At 50.1% G+C, this 24,721-nt stretch overlaps 1 protein-coding gene across 1 annotated transcript; it reads left to right on the plus strand.

Annotated features, from left to right (window-relative positions):
• The first annotated feature begins 2,990 nt into the window (after window positions 1-2,990).
• Window positions 2,991-21,986, plus strand: LOC132588465 (sterol regulatory element-binding protein 1-like). The gene is made up of 11 exons (XM_060260860.1): window positions 2,991-3,372; window positions 5,164-5,327; window positions 5,421-5,561; window positions 7,362-7,577; window positions 7,732-7,846; window positions 8,213-8,403; window positions 8,609-8,813; window positions 11,083-11,267; window positions 14,556-14,817; window positions 17,695-17,861; window positions 21,789-21,986. Exons 1-11 carry the CDS (start codon window positions 2,991-2,993, stop codon window positions 21,984-21,986), a joined length of 2,226 nt encoding a protein of 741 aa, XP_060116843.1.
• Window positions 21,987-24,721: the final 2,735 nt, after the last annotated feature.

Raw genomic sequence — 24,721 nt, forward strand, 5'->3', positions numbered from 1 at the left:
GGATTCCTCCTTCGGTTTTCTGTATCTTTGATTTCAAATTTTTCCAGAGCCAAGGTGGTTGTTGTTGTTCAGTCGCACAGTCGAGTCCGACTCTTTGCGGCCCCCTGGACCAAGTCACGCCAGGCCCTCCTGTCTTCCACCATCCTCCGAAGTCTGCTCAAATTTGTGTTAGTTACGTCAGTAACACTGTCCAACCATCTCCTCTTTTGCCGTCCCCTTCTTCTTTTGCCTTCTGTCTTTCCCAGCATCAGGGTCTTCTCCAGGGAGCGCTCCCTTCTCCTTTGGTGGCCAAAGTATTTGAGCTTCAGCTTCAGCATCTCACCTTCCAGGGAGCAGTCAGGGCTGATTTCCCTCAGGACTGACTGATTTGATCTTCTTGCAGTCCGAGGGACTCTCAAGAGTCTTCTCCAGTGAGCGCTCCCTTCTCATTTGGTGGCCAAAGTATTTGAGCTTCAGCTTCAGCATCTCACCTTCCAGGGAGCAGTCAGGGCTGATTTCCCTCAGGACTGACTGATTTGATCTTCTTGCAGTCCGAGGGACTCTCAAGAGTCTTCTCCAGTGAGTGCTCCCTTCTCATTTGGTGGCCAAAGGATTTGAGCTTCAGCTTCAGCATCTGACCTTACAGGGAACAGTCAGGGTTGATTTCCCTCAGGACTGACTGATTTGATCTTCTTGCAGTCCGAGGGACTCTCAAGAGTCTTCTCTAGTGAGCGCTCCCTTCTCTTTTGGTGGCCAAAGTATTTGAGCTTCAGCATCTGACCTTCCAGGGAGCAGTCAGGGTTGATTTCCCTTAGGACTGACTGATTTGATCTTCTTGCAGTCCGAGGGACTCTCAAGAGTCTTCTCCAGTGAGCGCTCCCTTCTCATTTGGTGTCCAAAGTATTTGAGCTTCAGCTTCAGCATCTGACCTTCCAAGGAACAGTCTGGGTTAATTTCCCTCAGGACTGACTGATTTGATCAGTCAGGGGAGGGACGGTGGCTCAGTGGTAGAGCATCTGCTTGGGAAGCAGAAGGTCCTAGGTTCAATCCCCGGCATCTCCAAAAAAGGGTCCAGGCAAATAGGTGTGAAAAACCTCAGCTTGAGACCCTGGAGAGCCGCTGCCAGTTTGAGTAGACAATACTGACTTTGATGGACCAAGTGTCTGATTCAGTATAAGGCAGCTTCATATGTTCTTCATATGATCTTCTTGCAGTCCGAGGGACTCTCAAGAGTCTTCTCCAGCAACACAGCTTGACGGCAAGTACTTGGCTTTAAAATACGAAAGTTCTGGAACTGGTCCCAGCAAGTAGGGGGTAGGATGCCAGCCTCCAGGTGGAACTTGAGAATCCCCCAGAATTGCAGCTTCTCTCTCCTGACTAGAAAGATCAGTTTCCCTGGAGAAAGCAAATGCTTTGGAGGCTGGCCATTAGGGCCTTGTACCCCACGGAGGTCTCTGTCCTCCCCAGATTCCGTCCCCAAATATCCAGGGGTATGATTAAAATGGCAGGGGAGAGAAGCCAGCATCCCGCCCTAAATTCTTTGCATGAAGAGTAGGATAAAAATCTACACGACAAAAGAATCAGAACTATCTGGCAACGCCCACGGTTTGTTTGCTTCTCCGGTGAGTAATCAGTTGAAGAGGCTCAGGTAGCAACCTTAACAATTTTGGGATTAAAATAATGTTTCAGCAGCTGCTGCGGACACTGTGCTGTTTGTTTTATTCTCTTGCAATCCTCTTTCCCAATGTATTTTTAACATTATGCCACTTCGCTCCTGCACTGTGGGCTTCTTCTAGTGTATTTCCTCTGCTCCTGGGTCGGCCATTTTTGTAGTAGGAACCCCTTTGCATATTAGGCTACACACCCCTGATATAGCCAATCCTTCAAGAGCTTACAGAGCTCTTAGTACAGGGCCTGCAGCGAGCCAGTATGGTGCAGTGGTGAAGTGCGCGGACTCTTATCTGGGAGAACCGGGCTTGATTCCCCACTCCTCCACTTGCACCTGCTGGAATGGCCTTGGGTCAGCCGTAGCTCTCTTATCTGGGAGAACCGGGTTTGATTCCCCACCCCTCCACTTGCAGCTGCTGGAATGGCCTTGGGTCAGCCAGAGCTCTCTTATCTGGGAGAACCGGGTTTGATTCCCCACTCCTCCACTTGCAGCTGCTGGAATGGCCTTGGGTCAGCCAGAGCTCTCTTATCTGGGAGAACCGGGTTTGATTCCCCCCTCCTCCACTTGCATCTGCTGGAATGGCCTTGGGTCAGCCAGAGCTCTCTTATCTGGGAGAACCGGGTTTGATTCCCCACTCCTCCACTTGCAGCTGCTGGAATGGCCTTGGGTCAGCCAGAGCTCTCTTATCTGGGAGAACCGGGTTTGATTCCCCACCCCTCCACTTGCATCTGCTGGAATGGCCTTGGGTCAGCCAGAGCTCTCTTATCTGGGAGAACCGGGTTTGATTCCCCACTCCTCCACTTGCAGATGCTGGAATGGCCCTGGGTCAGCCATAGCTCTCTTATCTGGGAGAACCGGGTTTGATTCCCCCCTTCTCCACTTGCATCTGCTGGAATGGCCTTGGGTCAGCCAGAGCTCTGGCAGAGGTTGTCCTTGAAAGGGCAGCTGCTGTGAGAACCTTCTCAGCCCCACCCACCTCACAGGGTGTCTGTTGTGGGGGAGGAAGATAAAGGAGGTTTTGAGCTGCTCTGAGATGCTGGTATTTGGCGTGGAGGGCAGAATATAAATCCAATATCATCATCATCACCTTCTCCTTCTCCTCCTTCTACTGTAAGCTCCAGGAGGACTGGCTACATCAGGGGTGTGTGTCCTAATATGCAAAGGAGTTCCTGCTACAAAAAAAGCCCTGGCTGTTCCTATCACCCAACGTCAAAACTGCAAAGGAGCTCACGGGCTCAAAATACATTGTGGACCCCTGCGCTACCGGAAGAGATCTCTCATGCGCAAGAGCCACTATCTTCACTCACACGCGTGCCCTCCTTTTCTCTGTGTTTTTGCAGACATGCTCCAGCTGATCAACACGGAAGATGGCGATTTCCCCGGCCTCTTCGATGTGCCGTTTGGTGGGAACGCGTCTCCGGATCACAATCCACATGCACCTGGGATGTTTGGCAGCTACCTGGGGAATAGCAGCCCGTCCACCTCCGGCCTCTTCCAGCTCTCAGCTCCATCCCAAACGGGATTTCAGACCTTGCCGCCGAGCGGCCCCAACGTGACGTCGACCCCCATGGACGTCAAGGAAGAGACTGCAGCCGCAACTGTCAATCAGCCGCAAACCCAGATCCCGTTGGCCAGGGGAATCGCCCAGAATTTTGTTCCGGCGCCGCAGGTCCAGTTCTCACCGCAGCCATTGATGGGCTTCCCGAGCCAGAGTGGTATTCCTGGTGAGGAACGGTGTTGGGTATTGGGCTGGCTGCACCACCAGAACGTTTGAAGAGGAGTTTGTGTGCAGCTTGGGGATTGGTACATGGGCAAAAAAACCACACCCAACTTGATTTGCAGGGGCCAGCTTGAGCAGGGCTTTTTTTGTAGCAGGAACTCCTTTGCATATTAGGCCACACCCTCCTGATGTAGCCAATCCACCAAGAGCTTACAGGGCTCTTAATGCAGGGCTTAACTGTAAGCTCCAAGAGGCTTGGCTACATCGGGTGTGTGGCCTAAGATGCAAAGGAGTTCCTCCTACAAAAAAAGCCCTGACAGTTAGGCAGTGTGGTGTAATAGTCAGAGTGGAACAAAACAGAAGGACAGTGGCCCCATAAAGACTTGCACCGTTTATTCCTGTGTAAGCTTTTCTAAGACAAAGTATCAGACACACGCAGCTTACGTCATTCTCCGGTCCCTCATTTTACCCTCACAACACCCCTGTGAGGTAGTGATGCTCTGTGTTTCTTGGCGCTTGGGAGACAGGGTTGCCAACAGTGTTCCCTCTAAGCTGAGTTAGCGTGAGCAAGCTCACAGATTTTTAGTCTTTAGCTCACGCATTTTTGTCTTAGCTCAGGAAAAATGGCCCCAGAGCAGAACCATTTATGCAGTAGCTCACAACTTTAATAGCGGTAGCTCACAAAGATGTGGGGGTGGGGGTGGCAATGACCAAGGGGTGGATCAGGAGCCCCTGGCTGGAGGCCCCGTGTATGAACAAGTGCAGATATTGCATACCGAATGGGCAAATATTCATGTATCAAATGAGCAAATATTCTTTCTTTTTCACACAGAATGGACGAATATTCTTTCTTTCATGCACTGAATGGACAAATATTCTTTCTTTTGCATACTGAATGGACGAATATTCTTTCTTTTGCATACTGAATGGACGAATATTCTTTCACGTATTGAATGGGCGAATATTCTTTCTTCCACATACTGAATGGATGAATATTCTTTCTTTTGCACTGAATGGACGAATATTCTTTCTTTCATGCACTGAATGGACAAATATTCTTTCTTTCATGTACTGAATGGGCGAATATTCTTTCTTCCACATACTGAATGGACGAATATTCTTTCTTTCATGCACTGAATGGACAAATATTCTTTCTTTTGCATACTGAATGGAAGAATATTCTTTCACGTATCGAATGGGCAAATATTCTTTCTTTCACACACTGAATGGACGAATATTCTTTCTGTTGCACGCTGAATGGACGAATATTCTTTCACGTATCGAATGGGTGAATATTCTTTCTTTCACACACTGAATGGACGAATATTCTTTCTTTCATGCACTGAATGGACAAATATTCTTTCTTTTGCATACTGAATGGAAGAATATTCTTTCACGTATCGAATGGGCGAATATTCTTTCTTCCACATACTGAATGGACGAATATTCTTTCTGTTGCACTCTGAATGGTCGAATATTCTTTCTTTTGCATACTGAATGGACGAATATTCTTTCTTTCATGCACTGAATGGACAAATATTCTTTCTTTTGCATACTGAATGGAAGAATATTCTTTCACGTATCGAATGGGTGAATATTCTTTCTTTCACACACTGAATGGACGAATATTCTTTCTGTTGCACTCTGAATGGTCGAATATTCTTTCTTTTGCATACTGAATGGAAGAATATTCTTTCACGTATCGAATGGGCGAATATTCTTTCTTCCACATACTGAATGGACGAATATTCTTTCTTTTGCACACTGAATGGACGGATATTCTTTTCTCTTGCAGCTCCTCAGCCAGGAGGGCCTCCTGCACCTCTGTCGAGCCCCCCGGTCACCTCCCAGCAGCCTCCGCCAGCGGCTCTGCAGGCTCCAGTCCAGAGCATCCTGCCCCAGCAGTTTCTTGCATCCAGCACCCCCCAGGTCATTCCATCTCAGATCCAACAAGTGCCGGTGAGTGGTAGCTGTGGGGCAGGACCCACTTGCTTGCAACTGAGACTCCAGAGGCTGAAGTGGGGCCCTTGAACGCCATCTCTCCCCCCACAGGTTCTGCTACAGCCCCACTTCATCAAAGCCGACTCCCTGCTTCTGACGGCAGTGAAAGCGGACGTCTCCGGGGTCAAGACTTCGGGCATCACAACTCTGGCTACCACAACAGCTGTGCAGTCCTCCCCGCTGCAGATGCCGGTGGGTGCTCTCCCCCTCCCCCCGAGATCCATGCAGCTTGGGACCCAACAAGGGGGGGGGACTTTTCCTTTAACCCGTTCAACCATAGACCTTCCTCATTATTTTCTGATTCAGCTCACCAAAGCAATATTTTTACTTATACGGTTATTTACTCCTCTTTTCTCCCCAGTGGGCACCACAAATGGTTTACGTTGTTCTCCCTGCCTCTTGTTTTGTCCTCACAACAGCCCTGTGAGGTAGGCTAGGCTTTGAGAATGTGACTGGTTCAAGGTCATCCAGTGAACTTACATGGCAGAGAGGGAATTCAAACCTGGGTCTTCCAGATCCCAGTTTCACATTCTTCCACACTGGCTTTCTTGGGCAGCGTACAAGTGAAGCAAAGAATCTGGAAAGGCAGTCTAGAGATCGCTTGTTTTACTTTTTGCTCTTAATTTAGAACTTTTCTATGCTGCCTTCCTATTTAAAGAACGCTTACCTTACAGACAGTTGGATGTGTGTGTTGTCTACCCCAATCTAGCAGTTGGCATTGGCTAAGAAACCAACAATCTTTGTTTTCATTTTTTTTCTTAAATCTTAAGGTTTTCTTCAAAAAGTAATTCTTATCAACTGGGGAGGAGGAAAGAAAGGGTGTTTATTAGTGACAAGGTATGCCACTCAAAATTGGGTTAATGTTGATAAGTAAGAATTTGCAAAAGCTCAGCAGAACTTCAGATGAGCTTTTGCAAATTCTTGCTTATCAATATTATCCCAATTTTGAGTGTCACTAGTCACTTGTCACTAGTACAACACCCTTTCTTTCCTCCTCCCCAGTTGATAATAATTACTTTTTGAAAAAAATTTAAGATTCTAGTCCTCATGATTAAAATATGGAATTCGCTGCCAGAGGTTGTAGCGATGGCCACGGGAATAAACAGTTTTAAAAGGGGATTAGAGAGATTCATGGAGGATATGTATCAGTTACTACTAACCATAGCAGCTGAGGAGAACCTTCACATTCAGAGGCACTAAGGCTCTGAATCCCAGAGCCAGGAGGCAACATCAGGGGAAGGCCTCGGCCCCTATGCCCTATCGTTGGCCATCCAGAGAACTGTTTGAGCATAGTGTGAGATAAGATGCTGGACTAGGCAGACTACTGGTCTGATACAACAGGGCTGTTCAGATGTTCTTCTCAGGGGAAGGCCTCGGCCTCTGTGTCCTGTTGTTGACCCTCCAGAGGAACTGGCTGGCCACTGTGTGAGACAGGAGGCTGGACTAGATGGACCCTCAGTGGTCTGATCCAACAGGTCACTTCTGAGGTTCTTCTCAGGGGAAGGCCTCAGCCTCTTCCCTGTTCTTGGCCCTCCAGAGGAACTGGTTGGCTGCTGTGTGAATCAGGAGGCTGGACTGGATGGACCCTCCCTGGTCTGATCCAGCAGGTCTCTTCTGATGTTCTTCTCAGGGAAAGGTCTCGGCCTCTCTGCCCTGCTGTGGGCCCTCCAGAGGAACTGGCTGGCCACTGTGTGAGACAAGAGGCTGGACTAGATGGACCCTCCCTGGTCTGGTCCATCAGGGCTCTTCTGATGTTCTTCTCAGGGGAAGGCCGCAGTCTCTCTGCCGTGTTGTTGGCCCTCTAAAGGAACTGGTTGGCCACTGTGTGAGACAGGATGCTGGACTGGATGGATCACTGGTCTGATCCAGTAGGGCTTGCCTCTTCTGATGTTCTTAGGTTCTTCTGTGACTCGAAGAGGCTCGAAGTCTGCAGGCAGAGCCCAGTAGCGTAGTAAATGACAGAAAGGCAAAGAAGTCTTTTCTTTCTTTCAGGCACTGGTGAGTGGCGGTACCATCCTGGCAACTGTGCCATTGATGGTGGACACAGACAAACTGCCCATTAACCGCTTGACTGCCGGGAAGCCTCTGGCGAACCACAGCAAAGGTGAGAAACGTACAGCACACAACGCCATCGAAAAGCGCTATCGTTCATCCATCAATGACAAGATCACAGAGCTGAAGGATCTGGTGATGGGCACAGATGCCAAGGTAGGCCAATATTGTTGTGCCGCTCTTGTTTGTTTCTGCTGGGCATGTGCAGCAAAGCACCTTGTTGTTCTGAGGCACTCTTGGTTGATGAAGGGTAGAAGGGGGATCGTGCGAGTCTTTGCTGGACCCCTTTCACTCTGTTGTCCTTTGGCAGCTGAACAAGTCGGCCATTTTGCGGAAGGCGATCGACTACATCCGTTTCCTGAAGCAGACCAACCAGAAGCTGAAAGCGGAGAACATGGCCCTCAAAATGGCTGCTCAGAAGAACAGTGAGTTTCCCACACCCTGGGCCCATTTTTCCTTCAGAGACTTGGCTTTTGAACCAGAGAGTGGAGCATCATGGGAGGTTCATGGCCTAGCACCGCGTTGCCTGGCAACAGCGTCCAACTCAGAGTCTGTACAGGAGACTTGGGGACCGTTCTTTGTGGTGTTCTGGATTATAGCTGGATTAAGAACCCTGTCACTTTCTCTGCCGGGTGACCAACAGAAGTGGAATAGCCCTGCTGGGAATGAGGCATTCCGGAGTCAAAAGTAAAACTGGCCTTGCATCGGCTTCCATTTTGTGGCTGTGCTGATGCTAGAGGTGGAGAGCAAGAATCTGATTTCACCAACTCGCTGTTCTCTCACTTTCACAGAGTCCCTGAAGGACCTGGTAGCCACTTGTGGCGGGAATGTGGAAGACCCCACAGAAGGGGTCAAGCTGATGGATGCCATGACACCACCCCCATCGGATGCTGGATCCCCCTCATACAGCAGCCCCCTTTCGCTGAGTGGGACAAGCGGAAGCGACTCCGAGCCAGACAGCCCGTTCTGCGAAGAGGCCAAGGTGAGAATCTGGGTAGGGAGGAAGTAGAGGGTAAATCTCAAGAGCGGGCTATACCACAGGGAAAGCTAACAAGGTATGTTGAACAAAATGGCTGCCCAGCAATTTTAGTGCCTGAAGGAGGGTATTATTCCCCACCTGTTTTCTCTAGTCTTGAGAGCTTGGAATTGTCCTTCAACCCTCTCTGTTGTTCTCCGACAATTTGCAGGTGAAGCTAGAGGCTCAGACGCTCTCCCCAGGCAGTCTTGGGATGCTGGATCGGTCTCGCATGGCTCTGTGTGCTTTTGTCTTCCTCTGCCTCTCGTTCAACCCTCTATCTTCCATCTTGGGAGGCTCAAGCTCTTCCGATCCCTCAGAGATTGCTAGTTCGAGTGGCCCAGGGCGCACTATGAAGGCCGAGAACGAGCCAAGAGGTGAGTTGTGGAGCAGGATCCATGCGGGGGTCCTGCGGAAAGGAGCTGGGGTTGGTTGTCCCCAAGGGACGAGCTCATTCACTCTCTGCCCACAGACATGTTGCTTCACTTCCTGTTTGGGGGCTGGTAGGACCTGGAATGAGATGTTCACACAGGGTTCCTTTTAGAGAGCGGGTGTGCGAGTGCCTTTTTTTGAATGACCCCCTCTTGTATTCTGCACCTGTGGATCTGTTTCACACTAGGAAATCTGAGCTGATGTTTAGATGTAGTGTATCAGGGACAGAGCCGGATTAACAATTAGGCCAAGTAGGCACTGGCCTATGGGCCCCCACGCCTTTAGAGGCCCCGGGCCGGCTTCTCCCCCCAGTTTCCCCCCTGCTTGCAGCCCTCCCAGCCTGCAAGCACAGCCAGCAACTGGGCCACTCTTTGCCTGACTTGCCTGGTGAGGCTGCTGCTGGCGTCGTTGCCAAGTTTGCCTCTCTCTGCCTCTCCCCCGCAGCGTTGTCAAAGGGGCTTTTGAGAAGGTGGCTGCAGCAGGGGCCACAGGCCGTGGGGCTGCCGCTCCAACTGAGATAATTTGCAAGGGGCCCCCAGAGATTTTGACTGCCTCGGGGCCTCCGCGGGGTTTAATCTGGTTCTGATCATGTTCATGTTATGTGCGCACGGGGTTCATGATGTGTGCGCACGGGAAGTATCTTATTTGGGAAAGCGTTGAAAAACGTCTCCTTCCTACTGTGCAGCATGATGCAGCTCCGGTGTCAAAAGGGAAGTGGCTGTAACTGACTTCCTGGATAATTTCCTTCGGTTGCCAACCTCCGGGTGGTAAAGGGAGAGAGGTCACTTGTAGACTAAAGACAGCACAACTGAAGTTATAGTGACCGAATAACTAAGAATGTATTGAAACAAAATCATACAAAGATGTTCGATAGAAGACGAAATAGCAATAGGGGAGGGACGGCGGCTCAGTGGTCGAGCATCTGCTTGGTAAGCAGAAGGTCCCAGGTTCAATCCCCGGCATCTCCAACTAAAAAGGGTCCAGGCAAGTAGGTGTGAAAAACCTCAGCTTGAGACCCTGGGGAGCCATGAATGGGGCTGTGGCTCAGTGGTAGAGCAACTGCTTGGTATGCAGAAGGTCTCAGGTTCAATCCCCGGCATCTCCAACTAAAAAGGGTCCAGGCAAATAGGTGTGAAAAACCTCAGCTTGAGACCCTGGAGAGCCGCTGCCAGTCTGAGTAGACAAGACTGACTTAGGGAGGGACAGTGGCTCAGTGGTAGAACATCTACTTGGTAAGCAGAAGGTCCCAGGTTCAATCCCCGGCATCTCCAACTAAAAAGGGTCCAGGCAAATAGGTGTGAAAAACCTCAGCTTGAGACCCTGGAGAGCCGCTGCCAGTCTGAGTAGACAAGACTGACTTAGGGAGGGACAGTGGCTCAGTGGTAGAACATCTACTTGGTAAGCAGAAGGTCCCAGGTTCAATCCCCGGCATCTCCAACTGAAAAGGGTCCAGGCAAATAGGCATGAAAAGCCTCAGCTTGAGACCCTGGAGAGCCGCTGCCAGTCTGAGTAGACAAGACTGACTTAGGGAGGGACAGTGGCTCAGTGGTAGAACATCTACTTGGTAAGCAGAAGGTCCCTGGTTCAATCCCCGGCATCTCCAACTAAAAAGTGTCCAGGAAAAGAGGTGTGAAAAACCTCAGCTTGAGACCCTGGAGAGCCACTGCCAGTCTGAGTAGACAAGACTGACTTAGGGAGGGACAGTGGCTCAGTGGTAGAATATCTGCTTGGTAAGCAGAAGGTCCCTGGTTCAATCCCCGGCATCTCCAACTAAAAGGGTCCAGGCAAGTAGGCAAGTCTCCGCTTGAGACCCTGGAGAGCCGCTGCCAGTCTGAGGAGACAAGACTGACTTTGACGGACTGAGGGTCTGATTCAGTAGAAGGCAGCTTCATATGTTCAATAACCGTTCCCCAGAAGTTTCACAATTCCATCAATGAACAGGAGGTCGACTTGATCATTCCTGCTTCAAACCCTCTTTTAGCAGAGGGCGCTCCGACTGCACCTCTCAACCGAAGGCAAAAGCTCAGAAATGATATCAAAGCGTTTCTGATGCATCAGTAAATTGCAAAATCTGCAAAACTCACAAAGCTCGTTTTCAGCGCACGTCGAATTCCCAGCGGACAAATGGGACAGAAAGTCTCCAGTAAGATTTTCAAAACGGCACTAAACTCCGAAACGCTCCTCGTCGTTAACGGCTCATGTTTTGGTGCGCAGATGCTCCGGTCGCCTGGTCCCAGTGGCTTCTCCCCACGTTAGTCTTCTGGCTGGTCAACGTCACGGTGGTTCTGGGCGCCTTCATCCGGCTCTTCATTTATGGTGAGCCCGTCACGAGGCCCCATTCGGAGTCCTCTGTCCTTTTCTGGAGGCATCGCAAGCAGGCGGACCTGGATTTGTCACGGGTAAATGTTGTGGGTGTGCATGTGTGTGATAGAACTCCGGGGGGGGGGGGCTCTGCTAGCAGAAGACTGCGGGTTAGACTTATCCTCCGCAAATGTATCCGATCCCCCTTCTACAGCTGTTGATTCCTCCGGCCATCACGACATCCCACAGCAGCAAATTCCACATTTTCATCACTCTCTGCGTAGAGTAGTCTTTCCTTTGGTCTGTCCTCAACCTACGGCCCATTGGTTTCATTGGATGCCTTTGAGTTCCACTATTTTGGGAGAGGGGGGGGGGATTTATCTTTTCAACTCTCTCGACCCCGTGTATCATTTTATAAACCTCTATCGTATCCCCCCCCCCCATAGTCGTCTCTTTTCTAAACAGTAAAGTCCCAGCCTCTTCAGCCAGTTTGGTGTAGTGGTGAAGTTCAAGGACTCTTATCTAGGAGAACCGGGTTTGATTCCCCACCCCTCCACTTGCAGCTGCTGGAATGGCCTTGGGTCAGCAATAGCTCTCGGAGGAGTTGTCTTTGCAAGGGCAGCTGCTGTAAGAGCTCTCTCAGCCCCACCTACCTCACAGGGTGTCTGTTGGGGGGAGGAAGGTAAAGGAGATTGTGAACCGCTCTGAAACGTTGAGATTCAGAGTATAGGGTGGGCTATAAATCCAATTTCTTCTTCTATTTCTCCTTTCCTCCTAAGGAAGGTGCTTCAACCCCAAATTATCTTCGTTGCCCTCCTCTGTACCTTTTCCCTTGCTCCGCAATGCGATGTTTGTATCTATTGTTTTAATCTCTTCTTCCAAACTGGAGAGCCAGTTTGGTGTATTGGTGAAGTGCGTGGACTCTTATCTGGGAGAACTGGGTTTGATTCCCCACTCCTCCACCTGCAGCTGCTGGAATGGTCTTGGGTCAGCCAGAGCTCTCTTATCTGGGAGAACCGGGTTTGATTCCCCACTCCTCCACCTGCAGCTGCTGGAATGGCCTTGGGTCAGCCAGAGCTCTCTTATCTGGGAGAACCGGGTTTGATTCCCCACTCCTCCACTTGCACCTGCTGGAATGGCCTTGGGTCAGTCAGAGCTCTCTTATCTGGGAGAACCAGGTTTGATTCCCCACTCCTCCATTTGCAGCTGCTGGAATGGCCTTGGGTCAGCCAGAGCTCTCTTATCTGGGAGAACCGGGTTTGATTCCCCACTCCTCCACTTGCAGCTGCTGGAATGGCCTTGGGTCAGCCAGAGCTCTCTTATCTGGGAGTACCGGGTTTGATTCCCCACTCCTCCACTTGCACCTGCTGGAATGGCCTTGGGTCAGCCAGAGCTCTCTTATCTGGGAGAACCGGGTTTGATTCCCCACTCCTCCACTTGCAGCTGCTGGAAGGACCTTGGGTCAGCCAGAGCTCTCTTGTCTGGGAGAACTGGGTTTGATTCCCCACTTCTCCACCTGCAGCTGCTGGAATGGCCTTGGGTCAGCCAGAGCTCTCTTATCTGGGAGAACCGGGTTTGATTCCCCACTCCTCCACTTGCAGCTGCTGGAATGGCCTTGGGTCAGCCAGAGCTCTCTTATCTGGGAGAACCGGGTTTGATTCCCCACTCCTCCACTTGCAGCTGCTGGAATGGCCTTGGGTCAGCCAGAGCTCTTTTATCTGGGAGAACCGGGTTTGATTCCCCACTCCTCCACTTGCAGCTGCTGGAATGGCCTTGGGTCAGCCAGAGCTCTCTTATCTGGGAGAACCGGGTTTGATTCCCCACTCCTCCATTTGCAACTGCTGGAATGGCCTTGGGTCAGCCAGAGCTCTCGCAAGGCAATAAACAACTACTGTTTGTAGTAACGATTTTAAAAACTTTCATATATTTTAATGCTTCACATTTTAAATTTTACATTCTTCATGTTATAGTAAAAGTCCAATTTAAATATCCATTCATATATTTCATATTGTAAATTTTGCATACTTCATGTTGTAATAGAGGTCCAGTATTAACATTCCCATATAGCAAAAAAAGTCTGAGCACCTGGATATAGGCCCATTTCATCAGTAGTCTTCCTCAGGAGTCTTCTCTCAATCACTCCAAGACACTGAAGTGTGTATATTTTTCATATAGGAGCTAGAGCCAGTACAAACGGATTCATTTAACCAGATGCTCAAGCCTTCTAGAGTTTGCTGGCCTATATCCCTTTATGAATATATTCAGCAAGCTGTTCTTTAGATGGCCATTAGCTCTTATTTTCTTTAGAATTAATTTTAATGTCGAGCAAGCCCTTCTTTATGCAGCAGTTTTAGCTCAAAACACAAGTGTATGATTTTAAACAGGCCGGTACTGTGCCTATCCTGAATTCAAAACCTCTTAGAATTTACTGGCTTGAATTTTGAATTTACAATGGGCGTTTTCGCACTGATCTTACTCCGGAGCGACGTCCCTCTTCACCGCTCAGCGTCTGCGTGGATTTCGCACATGTTGCTCCGCAGAACCCGGAAGAGCCGCAAAGTCCCGCGGCTTTTGCGTCACAAATGTAAACTGGTTTTTGGCGGTTTACATTTGCGACGCAAAAGCCGCGGGACTTTGCGGCTCTTCCGGGTTCTGTGGAGCAATGTGTGCGAAATCCACGCAGACGCTGCGCGGTGAAGAGGGACGTCGCTCCGGAGTAAGGTCAGTGTGAAAACGCCCAATATGAAATATATGAATGGATTTTTAAATTGGATTTTTATTATAACATGAAGTATGTAAAATTTAAAACGAGAAGCGTTAAAATATATGGAAGTTTTTTAGAATGGTTACTACAAACTTCGTTTATCACCACAGTAGTTGTTTAACTTCCATTGCCTGTTCCGTTAACGGTGATCCCTTTTCCTTGTTACATAGCTCTCGCAAGGGCAGCTGCTGTGAGAGCTCTCTCAGCCCCACCCACCTCACAGGGTGTCTGTTGTGCGGGGAGAAGATATAGGAGATTGTGAGCCGCTCTGAGTCTCTGATTCAGAGAGAAGGGCGGGGTAGAAATCTGCCGTCTTCTTCCTCTTCTTCTCAGCCCCACCCACCTCACAGGGTGTCTGTTGTGGGGGGAGAAGATATAGGAGACTGTGAGCCGCTCTGAGTCTCTGATTCAGAGAGAAGGGTGGGGTGTTAATCTGCAGTCTTCTTCTTCAAACAAACCATTTCATTGTTGTCGCTGCCTTGCTTACCTCTGCTTTTCTTTGTGTGTTTTCCTTTTGTATCTAATCTTTAATTAATAACTATGGTAAAAGAGATTCTGAGACTTTGAGATTCAGAGTGAAGGACGGGGTATAAATCCGATATCATCATCTTCTTCTCTGCAGGGGGATTTTGCCCAGGCCTCCCAGAACTTATGGACAGCGCTCAAAGCCCTGGGCCGCCCACTCCCCACCTCCAACCTAGACTTGACCTGCAGCCTCTTGTGGAACCTGATCCGGCACGTGCTTCAGCGGCTCTGGGTGGGGCGCTGGCTGGCGGGGCGAGCCGGGGGCTTCTTCCACGACCGCGAGCTCAAGGCAGACGTGCGCAAGAGCGCCTGTGACGCGGCACTGGTTTATCACCGGTTGCATCAGCTGCACATGACAGGTTGGACTGGAACGTGGCCAGGGGGTGGAAGAGACTTAGGAGGGGCAGGAGAAAAGAGCAGGAGTCCACTGGCCCCTTAAAGGCTGATGGAATTTGTGGCGGGGAGGAGCTCTCATGAGACACTGCTCACTTCTTCAGATGCAGCAAGAACGGGAGTCTTTCTGTCCTTGAAACTTGGAGGGTGGAGTGATTTCAGATGCCACATGGCAATAGCAGGCGTGATTGGATTAGAGGTGAGATGCAGAGTGGTAGAAGGCATGGAAGAAAACAGCCTTGGTAATGAGACAGGAAACCTAGGTCTTGATTCAGTCCAGGAGGGTGCATTGTAAATTATGGGATGTAATTTACAGAGGGATATAAGTAAATTATGGTTTTATACGTTTTATTGGATTGATTGTATTTTATGATGTTGTAAGCCGCCCTGAGTCCTCTTGCGGAGAGGGCGGGATATAAATTGAAAGTAATAAATAAATAAATTGTTGAGTTTGATTAGAGCCAGTTTGGTGCACTTGCAGCTGCTGGAATGGCCTTGGATCAGCCGCAGCTCTGGTGGAGTTGTCCTTGAAAGGGCAGCTTCTGGGAGAGCTCTCTCAGCCCCACCCACCTCACAGGGTGTCTGTGGTGGAGAGGGGAAGGGAAACGAGATTGTAAGCTGCTCTGAGACTCTGGTTCTGCAGTTTTCTTCTTCTTATTATTATTATTATCATCAACTCATCCTCCTGCACTGAATTGAGACCTAGGTTTCCTCTCTTGTTAACAATGCTGATTTTTCCATGCCGATTTACCCCCTTGCATGTCACGCCTCCTATTGTTATTCACCTGCTATTGTCATTCAGCATCTGAAATCTCTCCACTCTCCAAAATATAAGGGCAGAAGGACTCACTTTCTAGTTGTATCTGAAGAAATGAGCAGCGGCTCATGAAAGCTCACCCCCTGCCATTAGTCTTACTGGATTCTTATTCTTTTCTACTGCTACGGATAGACCAGGGGTGGCTAAACTCGCTTAATGTAAGAGCCACATAGAACACACAGCAGATGTTTGAGAGCCACAAGACATGAACGAATATTACACACACACGTCTTTTTGAAAACTCTTAACACTTCCTTTGCACAGAACGATAGAATACATATGTATGCGCTATATAACACGACCATTTTAGAAGGAGATCTTTTAAAGAATAAAATCTGGGAATAACAGTCCCCATAAAACCAGCACAGGGAAGACTTGAGAGTCAGTCTGCATTAAGTTCCTCCTTGACCTCTGGGAGCCACATAATATGTGTGAAAGAGCCACATGTGGCTCCCGAGCCACCGTTTGGCCACCCCTGAGATAGACTAAAAGGGCCACCCATCTTAAGTGGGGCAGATGGGCTTAAACCAAGTTTCAAGTTTATTTCAATTTATATCCCGCCCTTCCCACCGAAGTGGCTCAGGGTGGCTCACAGCACATAAAATCTAACATAAAATTATTGGATTTAAAACATCTTACACAGTTAAAACAGTAAAATAAAACATATAACAGCGGTCTATTAAAACTACACTCAGTTTCCAGTGCCAGTTAGTTATAAGCCAGCCGGAAGAGGGCTGTCTTACAGGCCCTGCGGAACTGGCCAAGGTCCCGCAGGGCCCTCACCTCTTCCGGCAGCTGGTTCCACCAGAAAGGGGCCGTTACAGAGAAAGCCCTGTCCTTGGTAGATTTCAGGCGGGCTTCCTTTGCCAGTGGTTTGCATTAGAAAAAACTGCTGTTGCTGTAGAGAGAGATCCAGAAAGACTAGAGGGAGAGAGATGCACGAACTTTGTGTAAAAACTGAAAGTCTTTGAACAGATTTCTCTGTGGTTGCATGGTGCCATCGACACAACTCCTGGGTAAAATTATACACTGTGTAGTAGAATAAAGGGGAAATTAGCTTCAGTTTTAATCCAGCAGTGGACGTGAGGGATGTGATATGGGAGTAGAGCCTCCCCTTGGCATGCAGAAGGTCCCAGGTTCAATCCCCACCATCTCCAGTTAAAGGGATCATGTAGTAGGTGATGTCCGCGGTTTCAGCCAGAGACCCTGGAGAGCCTATGCTGGTCTGAGCAGAATGTACTGAACTCGATAGACCAAAGGCTGATGTCAAGGCTTCCTTTAGGGAAGGGCTATGGCTCAGTGGCAGAGCATCTGCTTAGCACACAGAAGGTCCCGGGTTCAATCCTTGACATCTCCAGTTGGAAGGTGATGTCAGAGACCTTTGCTGGAGACCCTGGACAGTTTTTGCCAGTCTGACTTGACCAGGGTGTTGACACCTCTTGCCAGGGCTTTTTTTTGTAGCAGAAACTCCTTTGAATATTAAGCCACACCCCTCTGATGTAGCCAATCCTCCTGGAGTTTACAGGGTTCTTCTTACAGGGCCTACTGTAAGCTCTTGGAAAATTGACCACATCAGGGGTGTGTGGCCTAATATGCAAAGGAGTTCCTGCTACAAAAAAAGCCCTGCCTCTTGCTCTCAATTATTGCATCAAAATCTGGAGACAATGTCTGTGCTGTAGCAATCTTGACTATGCTGTCCAGGCGTTGCTCAGGTGTGCATCTGTAACTTGCAAACCTGCTTTTGATTTATTGACATTAATTACAGAAATCTCGTGGTCAACGCTTTGAGCCTAAGACCCAGAGGAACATGTGAAATGGCTGGGCATGACGAGTTTTTGTATATAAGTTGCTTCATGTGCCGGTCAAGAACATGTGAAGGCGCCATGACACAGACTGAGGGCTGTGTGTTTGTCTACAAAACTATAGTCTTCCCCAGCGAAATGACTACAGCTCCTATGAGGCAGTGCAAGAATAGAGAGATGGCCATGTATAGCGGTCACATGGTTTGTCTTCCTGTTTCCTGCAGGGAAGCATGTAGCCGGTCACCTGTCAGCTATCAACATGGCGCTGAGTGCTGTGAATCTGGCCGAGTGCGCGGGGGGTACCATGTCCGTGGCAACATTGGCAGAGGTCTATGTGGCGGCTGCACTGCGGGTGAAGACCAGTCTCCATCGCTGCTGCCACTTCCTGGCGGTAAGTGAGGGGAAGAGGTTACTGGTGGTGCGTGGCTGCTGGGAAGGTAGGGTTGCCAAGTCCAATTCAAAAAAATATCTGAGGACGTTTGGGGTGGAGCCAGGAGACATCAGGGGTGGAGCCAGGAGCTAGGTTTTGACAAGCACAATTGAACTCCAAAGGGAGTTCTGGCCATCATATTTAAAGGGACTGCACACCCTTTAAATGCCTTCCTTCCATAGGAAATAATGAAGAACAGGGACACCTTTTTGGGGGGCTCATAGAATTGGACCGTCTGCTCCAATCTTTTTGAAACTTGGAGGGTGTTTTGAGGAGAGGCACCAGATGTTATACTGAAAATTTCGTGCCTCTACCTCAAACAACAGCCCCCGCAGACCCTCAGATACCCTCATGGATCAATTCTCCATTATACTCTATGGGAATCACTCTCCATAAGAACGTAAGGGAAGCCAAGTTGGATCAGGCCAATTGCCCATCCAGTCCAACACTCTGTGTCACACAGTGGCCAAAAAACCCAAGTGTCATCAGGAGGTCCACCAGTGGGGCTAGAAGCCCTCCCATTATGCCCCCCAAGCACCTAGAATACGGAGCATCGCTGCCCCAGACAGAGAGTTCCAACAATACGCTGTGGTTAATAGCCACTGATGGACCTCTGCTCCATAGGAAATCATGGAGTGCCCAGCAGACATTTCCCTTCCCCCCACACTTTCTGATGACCCTGAAGCAGGGGGAGGGCCTCCAAACCGGGGGATCCCCTGCCCCACCTGGGGATTGGCAACCCTATGGGAGGGACTCCCTCAGCTCTTGAATCCTAGGGCTGATCCAGCCATTACTGCTTGCCCCCCCCCCCCCCCCGAGTTCATGGGTGCCATGTTGAGACCTTTCTAGTGTCCTGGCTCCACTGATGGACCTCCTGATGGCACCTATGTGACACAGATCCAACAGGGCTTCTCTTATGTTCTTATGTGACACAGAGTGTTGGACTGGATGGGCCACTGGCCTGATCCAACAGGGCTTCTCTTAAGTTCTTATGTGACACAGAGTGTTGGACTGGACGGGCCACTGGCCTGATCCAACAGGGCTTCTCTTATGTTCTTATGTGACACAGAGTGTTGGACTGGAGGGGCCATTGGCCTGACCCAACATGGCTTCTCTTATGTGACACAGAGTGTTGGACTGGATGGGCCATTGGCCTGATCCAACATTGCTTCTCTTATGTTCTTATATTCCTGTTGCCTTGCTCAGTGTTTTCTGAAAGTGGGTGGGGCTTGTGCCCAGCAGTGCTTCCGATTGGCCGCTGGGAATTGGGTTGTCTGCGCCGATTTTAAAAGCATTGCTTACGTAGCAACTGCCACTCCAGCACAAGGGTCTTCACAGTGTCACTGAAGGCAAGCTGCCATTTTGTGGCTGACTCCTCTACCTGCAGGGGCCATTTTGTGGCTGACTCCTCCTCCTGCAGGGGCCATTTTGTGGCTGTGCCCACCGAGCTGGGTCAGAATTCCTGCAGGCTGAAAAGGTTGGGGGGCCCTGCATTACTTTTATCTTGCCCTCAGTGTTTTGTGTGGGAGGCAGTGTGCCCAAAGACCAGGGGCTGTGCCACTTTACTTCATGGCAAAAACGTGGGTTTGAAGGAGGGGCTTGAAAGAAGAAAGAGAGGAGGCACCCCACACAGGTTCTTGGAGGAATTCTAGGTATAAGCAATACTCCCTCTAAGCTGTGGAGTCTTGTGAGCAAAAATTCTATTTTGTGAGCTGCTGGCATTAAAGTTGTGAGATGCTGCATAAATTGGTTTGCTCTGGGGCCATTTTTCCTGCACTAAGTCAAAAGTGTGTGAGCCAGAGGCTAAACAACTGAGTTAGTTGGCACTAGTTGAGAGCCAGTTTGGTGTAGTGGTTAAGTGTGTGGGAGAACTGGGTTTGATTCCCCACTCCTCCACTTGCAGCTGCTGGAATGGCCTTGGGTCAGCCCTAGCTCTGGCAGAGGTTGTCCTTGAAAGGGCAGCTGCTGTGAGAGCCCTCTCAGCCCCACCCACCTCACAGGGTGTCTGTTGTGGGGGAGGAAGGGAAAGGAGATTGTGAGCCGTTCTGAGACTCTGTCCTTGAAACGGCAGCTGCTGTGAGAGCCCTCTCAGCCCCACTCACCTCACAGGGTGTCTGTTGTGGGGGAGGAAGGGAAAGGAGATTGTGAGCCGTTCTGAGAATCTGTCCTTGAAAGGGCAGCTGCTGCGAGAGCTCTCTCAGCCCCACCCACCTCACAGGGTGTCTGGTGTGGGGGAGGAAGGGAAAGGAGATTGTGAGCCGCTCTGAGACTCTTCGGAGTGGAGGGCGGGATATAAATCCAATATCTTCATCTACCTCACAGGGTGTCTGGTGTGGGGGAGGAAGGGAAAGGAGATTGTGAGCCGCTCTGAGACTCTTCGGAGTGGAGGGCGGGATATAGATCCAATATCTTCATCTACCTCACAGGGTGTCTGGTGTGGGGGAGGAAGGGAAAGGAGATTGTGAGCCGCTCTGAGACTCTTCGGAGTGGAGGGCGGGATATAAATCCAATATCTTCATCTACCTCACAGGGTGTCTGGTGTGGGGGAGGAAGGGAAAGGAGATTGTGAGCCGCTCTGAGACTCTTCGGAGTGGAGGGCGGGATATAAATCCAATTTCTTCTTCTTCTTCTTCTTCTTCTTCTTCTTCTTCTTCTTCTTCTTCTTCTTCTTCTTCTTCTTCTTCTTCTTCTTCTTCTTCTTCTTCTTCTTCTTCTTCTTCCTTCTCCTCCTCAGCTTAAAGGGAACACTGGGACTGATTTCCCATTAACTTTACCCCGCTCTCATTCTCCTCTTCTCCGTGGGGCTGCTGCTGGATTTCGCCCAAACTGCCCCGGACCAGCGAGTTGCTCTGCTTCTCTTCAAGCTCCCTCCGCAGCAGGCAAGATCCTCTGAAAACCGGTTTCAGTTTGCTGCGGAGGGAACTTGAAAAGGGGCGGGGCAACTCGCTGGCTCGGGGCAGCTTGTGCGAAATCCAGCAGCAGCCCCGCAAGGGAAAGGAGCAACGAGACCAGAGCCAGGTGAGTGGGAAATCGGTTTGGGTGTAAGGGGCAGAAAGGGAGAAAGTGTGGGATCATCTGCGGTGCAGGGCTCTGTCTTCTCTCATGTCGACTGGTTTCCTTGAGGTTGCTGGGGCTCACTAGCTCCCTACCAGTCCGACTTGTAAATAACTCCTTGCTTAGTTGCCTAGGGAGGTTGGAGGATCTCTTCCAGGTGACCAGGCAGAGAAGAGAAGATTGCAAGGTTCACTGTGGCCTTTGGCGCATGCAGCTGAAATAAACAGCAGAGGAATAGAGAGGTGTATGCACTAACAACTGAACTTCTTGACAAGATGGGCATGGGATAGCATAAAAACATAAGAGAAGCCATGTTGGATCAGGCCAATGGCCCATCCAGTCCAATACTGTGTCACACAGTGGCCAAAAAACCCAGGTGCCATCAGGAGGTCCATCAGTGGGGGCCAGGACACTGGAAGCCCTCCCACTGCTGCCCCCCCCCCCCCAGCACCAAGAATACAGAGCATCACTTGCTCCAGACAGAGAGTTCCAACGCTAAGCTTTGGCTAATAGCCACTGATTGATCTCTGCTCCAGATGTTGATCCAATCCCCTCTTGAAGCTGCCTATGTTTGTAGCTGCCACCACCTCCTGTGGCAGTGAATTCCTTGTGTTAATCACCCTTTGGGTGAAGAAGGACTCCCTTTTCTCCGTTTAAACCCGACTGCTCAGCAATTCCATCGAATGTCTACAAGTTCTTGTGTTTTGAGAAAGGGAGAAACGTCCTTCTTTCTTCATCGGGAAAGGGCTCCAACCCTTTAATACCCCTGCTGGAACCGCCGATTTGTCCCTCACGCTTGTATCTGACTCTGCCGCTCTCTCTTGTGCCCCACAGCGCTTCTTCCTCAGCAGTGCCCGGCAGGTGTTGCTGTCTCACAGCGGAACTGTGCCCCCCGCCCTCCAATGGCTGTGCCACCCCGTGGGTCACCGCTTCTTTGTGGACGGCGACTGGGCCGTGAAGAGCTCCCCGCGAGAGAGTATCTACAGCTCCACCAGCAACCCTGGTACGGTGATGGAGACCAGCGTGCCATAGTGAATTCAGAGAAGGGTTCAAATCTCTACGGGGGGGGGGGGGGGCGCGGGGAGAATATTTGGCTCGTTGCTTTCCTTCATCCTCACCTACCTCACAAGGTTGTTGTGAAGATAGAATAGGGGGTTGCGGCAGGGGGAAATACGGGGAAGGTTGGCTTTTGAACCGCTGACCTCCCTGTTGACGAAATAGGACCTTTGTAAGGCCAAGACATTAGCCCCATGGCGGGGAGTGGTAAAGCTGCAGTACCGCAGCCCGAGCACTCTGCTCATGACCTGAGTTCGATCCCAGTGGAAGCTGGTTCAGGTAGCTGGCTCAGGGTTGACTCAGCGTTCCATCCTTATGAGGTCGGTAAAATGAGTCCCCAGCTTGCTGTGGGGAAAGCGTAGATGACTGGGAAGGCAATGGCAAAACCATCCCATCAAAAGTCTGCCGTGAAAACGTTGTGAAAGCAACGTCACCCCAGAGTTGGAAACGACTGGTGCTTGCACAGGGGACTAAAAAAAAAAAAAAGGTAGCCCCCTGTGCAATCACCAGTTGTTTTTGACTCTGGGCTGACGTTGCTTTCACAACGTTTTCACGGCAGACTTTTGACGGGGTGGTTTGCCATTGCCTTCCCCAGTCATCTACGCTCCCCCCCGCCCAGCAAGCTGGGGACTCCTTTGACCGACCTCGGAAGGATGGAAGGCTGAGTCGACCTTGAGCCGGCGACCTGAACCAGCTTCCGCTGGGATCGAACTCAGGTCGTGAGCAAAGAGTTCAGACTGCAGTACTGCAGCTTTACCACTCTGTGCCATGCGGCCGTTCTGCACAGGGGACTCCCTTTACCTTTAAGGCCAAGGCAATGTTGTCTGATACGCTTCTCCTGTCCCCAGTTGACCCCCCTTGCTCAGGTCACCCAGCTTTTCCGGGAGCATCTACTGGAAAAGGCCTTGTCTTGTGTGTCCAGGTTGGAGGGACAACCACCTGTCAGCCACGGCGAGGGGTAAGTCAGAGCTCAGAGTTGTTTCCTGCAGCCCCTCATTCAAGCATCTATGTACCGGTTTTCTGACGCACGCGTTTTAAGATGTCGAACTCATTTGTTATGAGGGCCGGATCTGACTTAAATGAGACCTTGCTGGGCTGGGCCATGCGTATACCTATTTAAGATTAGGTAGCAGAGATATAAATTTTATAAAAAACACAACAACAACACCACCAACACCAACACCGCCAACACCAACACCACCACCAACATCACCACCACCAACACCATCAACACCGCCAACACCAACACCGCCACCAACGTCACCACCACCAACACCGCCACCACCAACACCACCAACAACAACACCATCACCACCAACACCACCACCACCAACACCACCACCAACACCACCAACAACAACACCAACACCACCATCACCACCAACACCACCGCCACCACCACCAACACCGCCACCACCAACACCACCAACACCAACACCACCATCACCACCAACACCCACCGCCACCAACACCACCACCACCACCACCACCGCTACCACGTTTTTATTTATACCCCGTCCTCCCCGCCAAGGCAGGCTCAGGGCGGCTTACAAAGCATGATACAATATCATGGTAGAACAAGAAGCAGATAATAAAATCCATCAACAACGGTATAAATGCAATATATAAATTAATATTAAAAATAAGCTAAAACAATACAATGGTGCCACAATCTCTGTGCATCCAAGACAGCGTATTATATATATTTTTAAAACTTAAAACATGCTTAAAAAGTTAGCACGCATTGGTCTTAAAGATACTTTCTTTGTATTTCTCCCATGGGATCCAGGGAACTGGACAAAGGAAGTTCTGGCTCTTTCCTTCCTTCCCCAGGGGACGGGGTGGGGTGGGGAGGAGCCTCAGCCAATAGAAGGGAGAGAGGCTTAGCTCAGTAGCTCTGCTGTGCAATTGAGAGAGCCTGGGAAAACAAACTCTGCCTTCCCACCGGGAGGAGCCTCAGCCAATGGAGAAAATAGAAGTTTTGCTCTGTAACTCCTGTGCAGTTGAGCAAACCTGGCAAAGCAAGCTGTGATGCAGAAGGAAGCAAGAGAGAGAGAAAAAGAAGCAGATTACAGCCAGTTTCTTGGAGGCCTGATAGAAGCCCTCCAGGGGCCTGATTTGGCCCCCGAACTGTATGTTTGACACCCCTATTTTAAGAAAAATACTTAACTTTTAAGCATGGTTGCAGCTGAAAGATGAACTTTTTGGGTGCCTGAGTTCAGAACTGTCCGCTCTCAGTGGAACCCTTCCATTGTATCACTGCACAAGTGACTGGGAAAAGGAGCAGTGACTCATGCAGAGAAGTACCGGGAAGCCTCCTCTGGAAGCAGCTGCTTTTGCTGCCTCTCCGCGTTGTCTGCGACTGAGTGACACTGTGCAATTGCCTCTCGGCTGGGTAATCGGAAGGGGCAAGGACAGAGCCATGAATCATGCAGAGGCACAGCTGGTGTCCTCTTCTGTGGCTTCCAGGAACCTTTGGAAATTACTTCCGCGGCTTGCAGGCACGCAGCCGGGGCATGACTGATCTACCCAATAAATTTCCTGAGCCAGCATTTGGGGTTTAAAGAAAACGTGCCTGGTGTCTCAAAAAGAGCTGCAGCAAAGAAGCTTGCTAAAAATAGCAGATGCCAAGATATTCCTGTATGAAAACAACACAGTTGCTGTTGAAACAGAGAGGGGAAGCTGCAGGAGGGGGTTCAAGCAGGCCAGCC

This window comes from Heteronotia binoei, chromosome 20, assembly GCF_032191835.1.
Source record: "Heteronotia binoei isolate CCM8104 ecotype False Entrance Well chromosome 20, APGP_CSIRO_Hbin_v1, whole genome shotgun sequence".
Taxonomy (NCBI): Eukaryota; Metazoa; Chordata; class Lepidosauria; order Squamata; family Gekkonidae; genus Heteronotia; species Heteronotia binoei.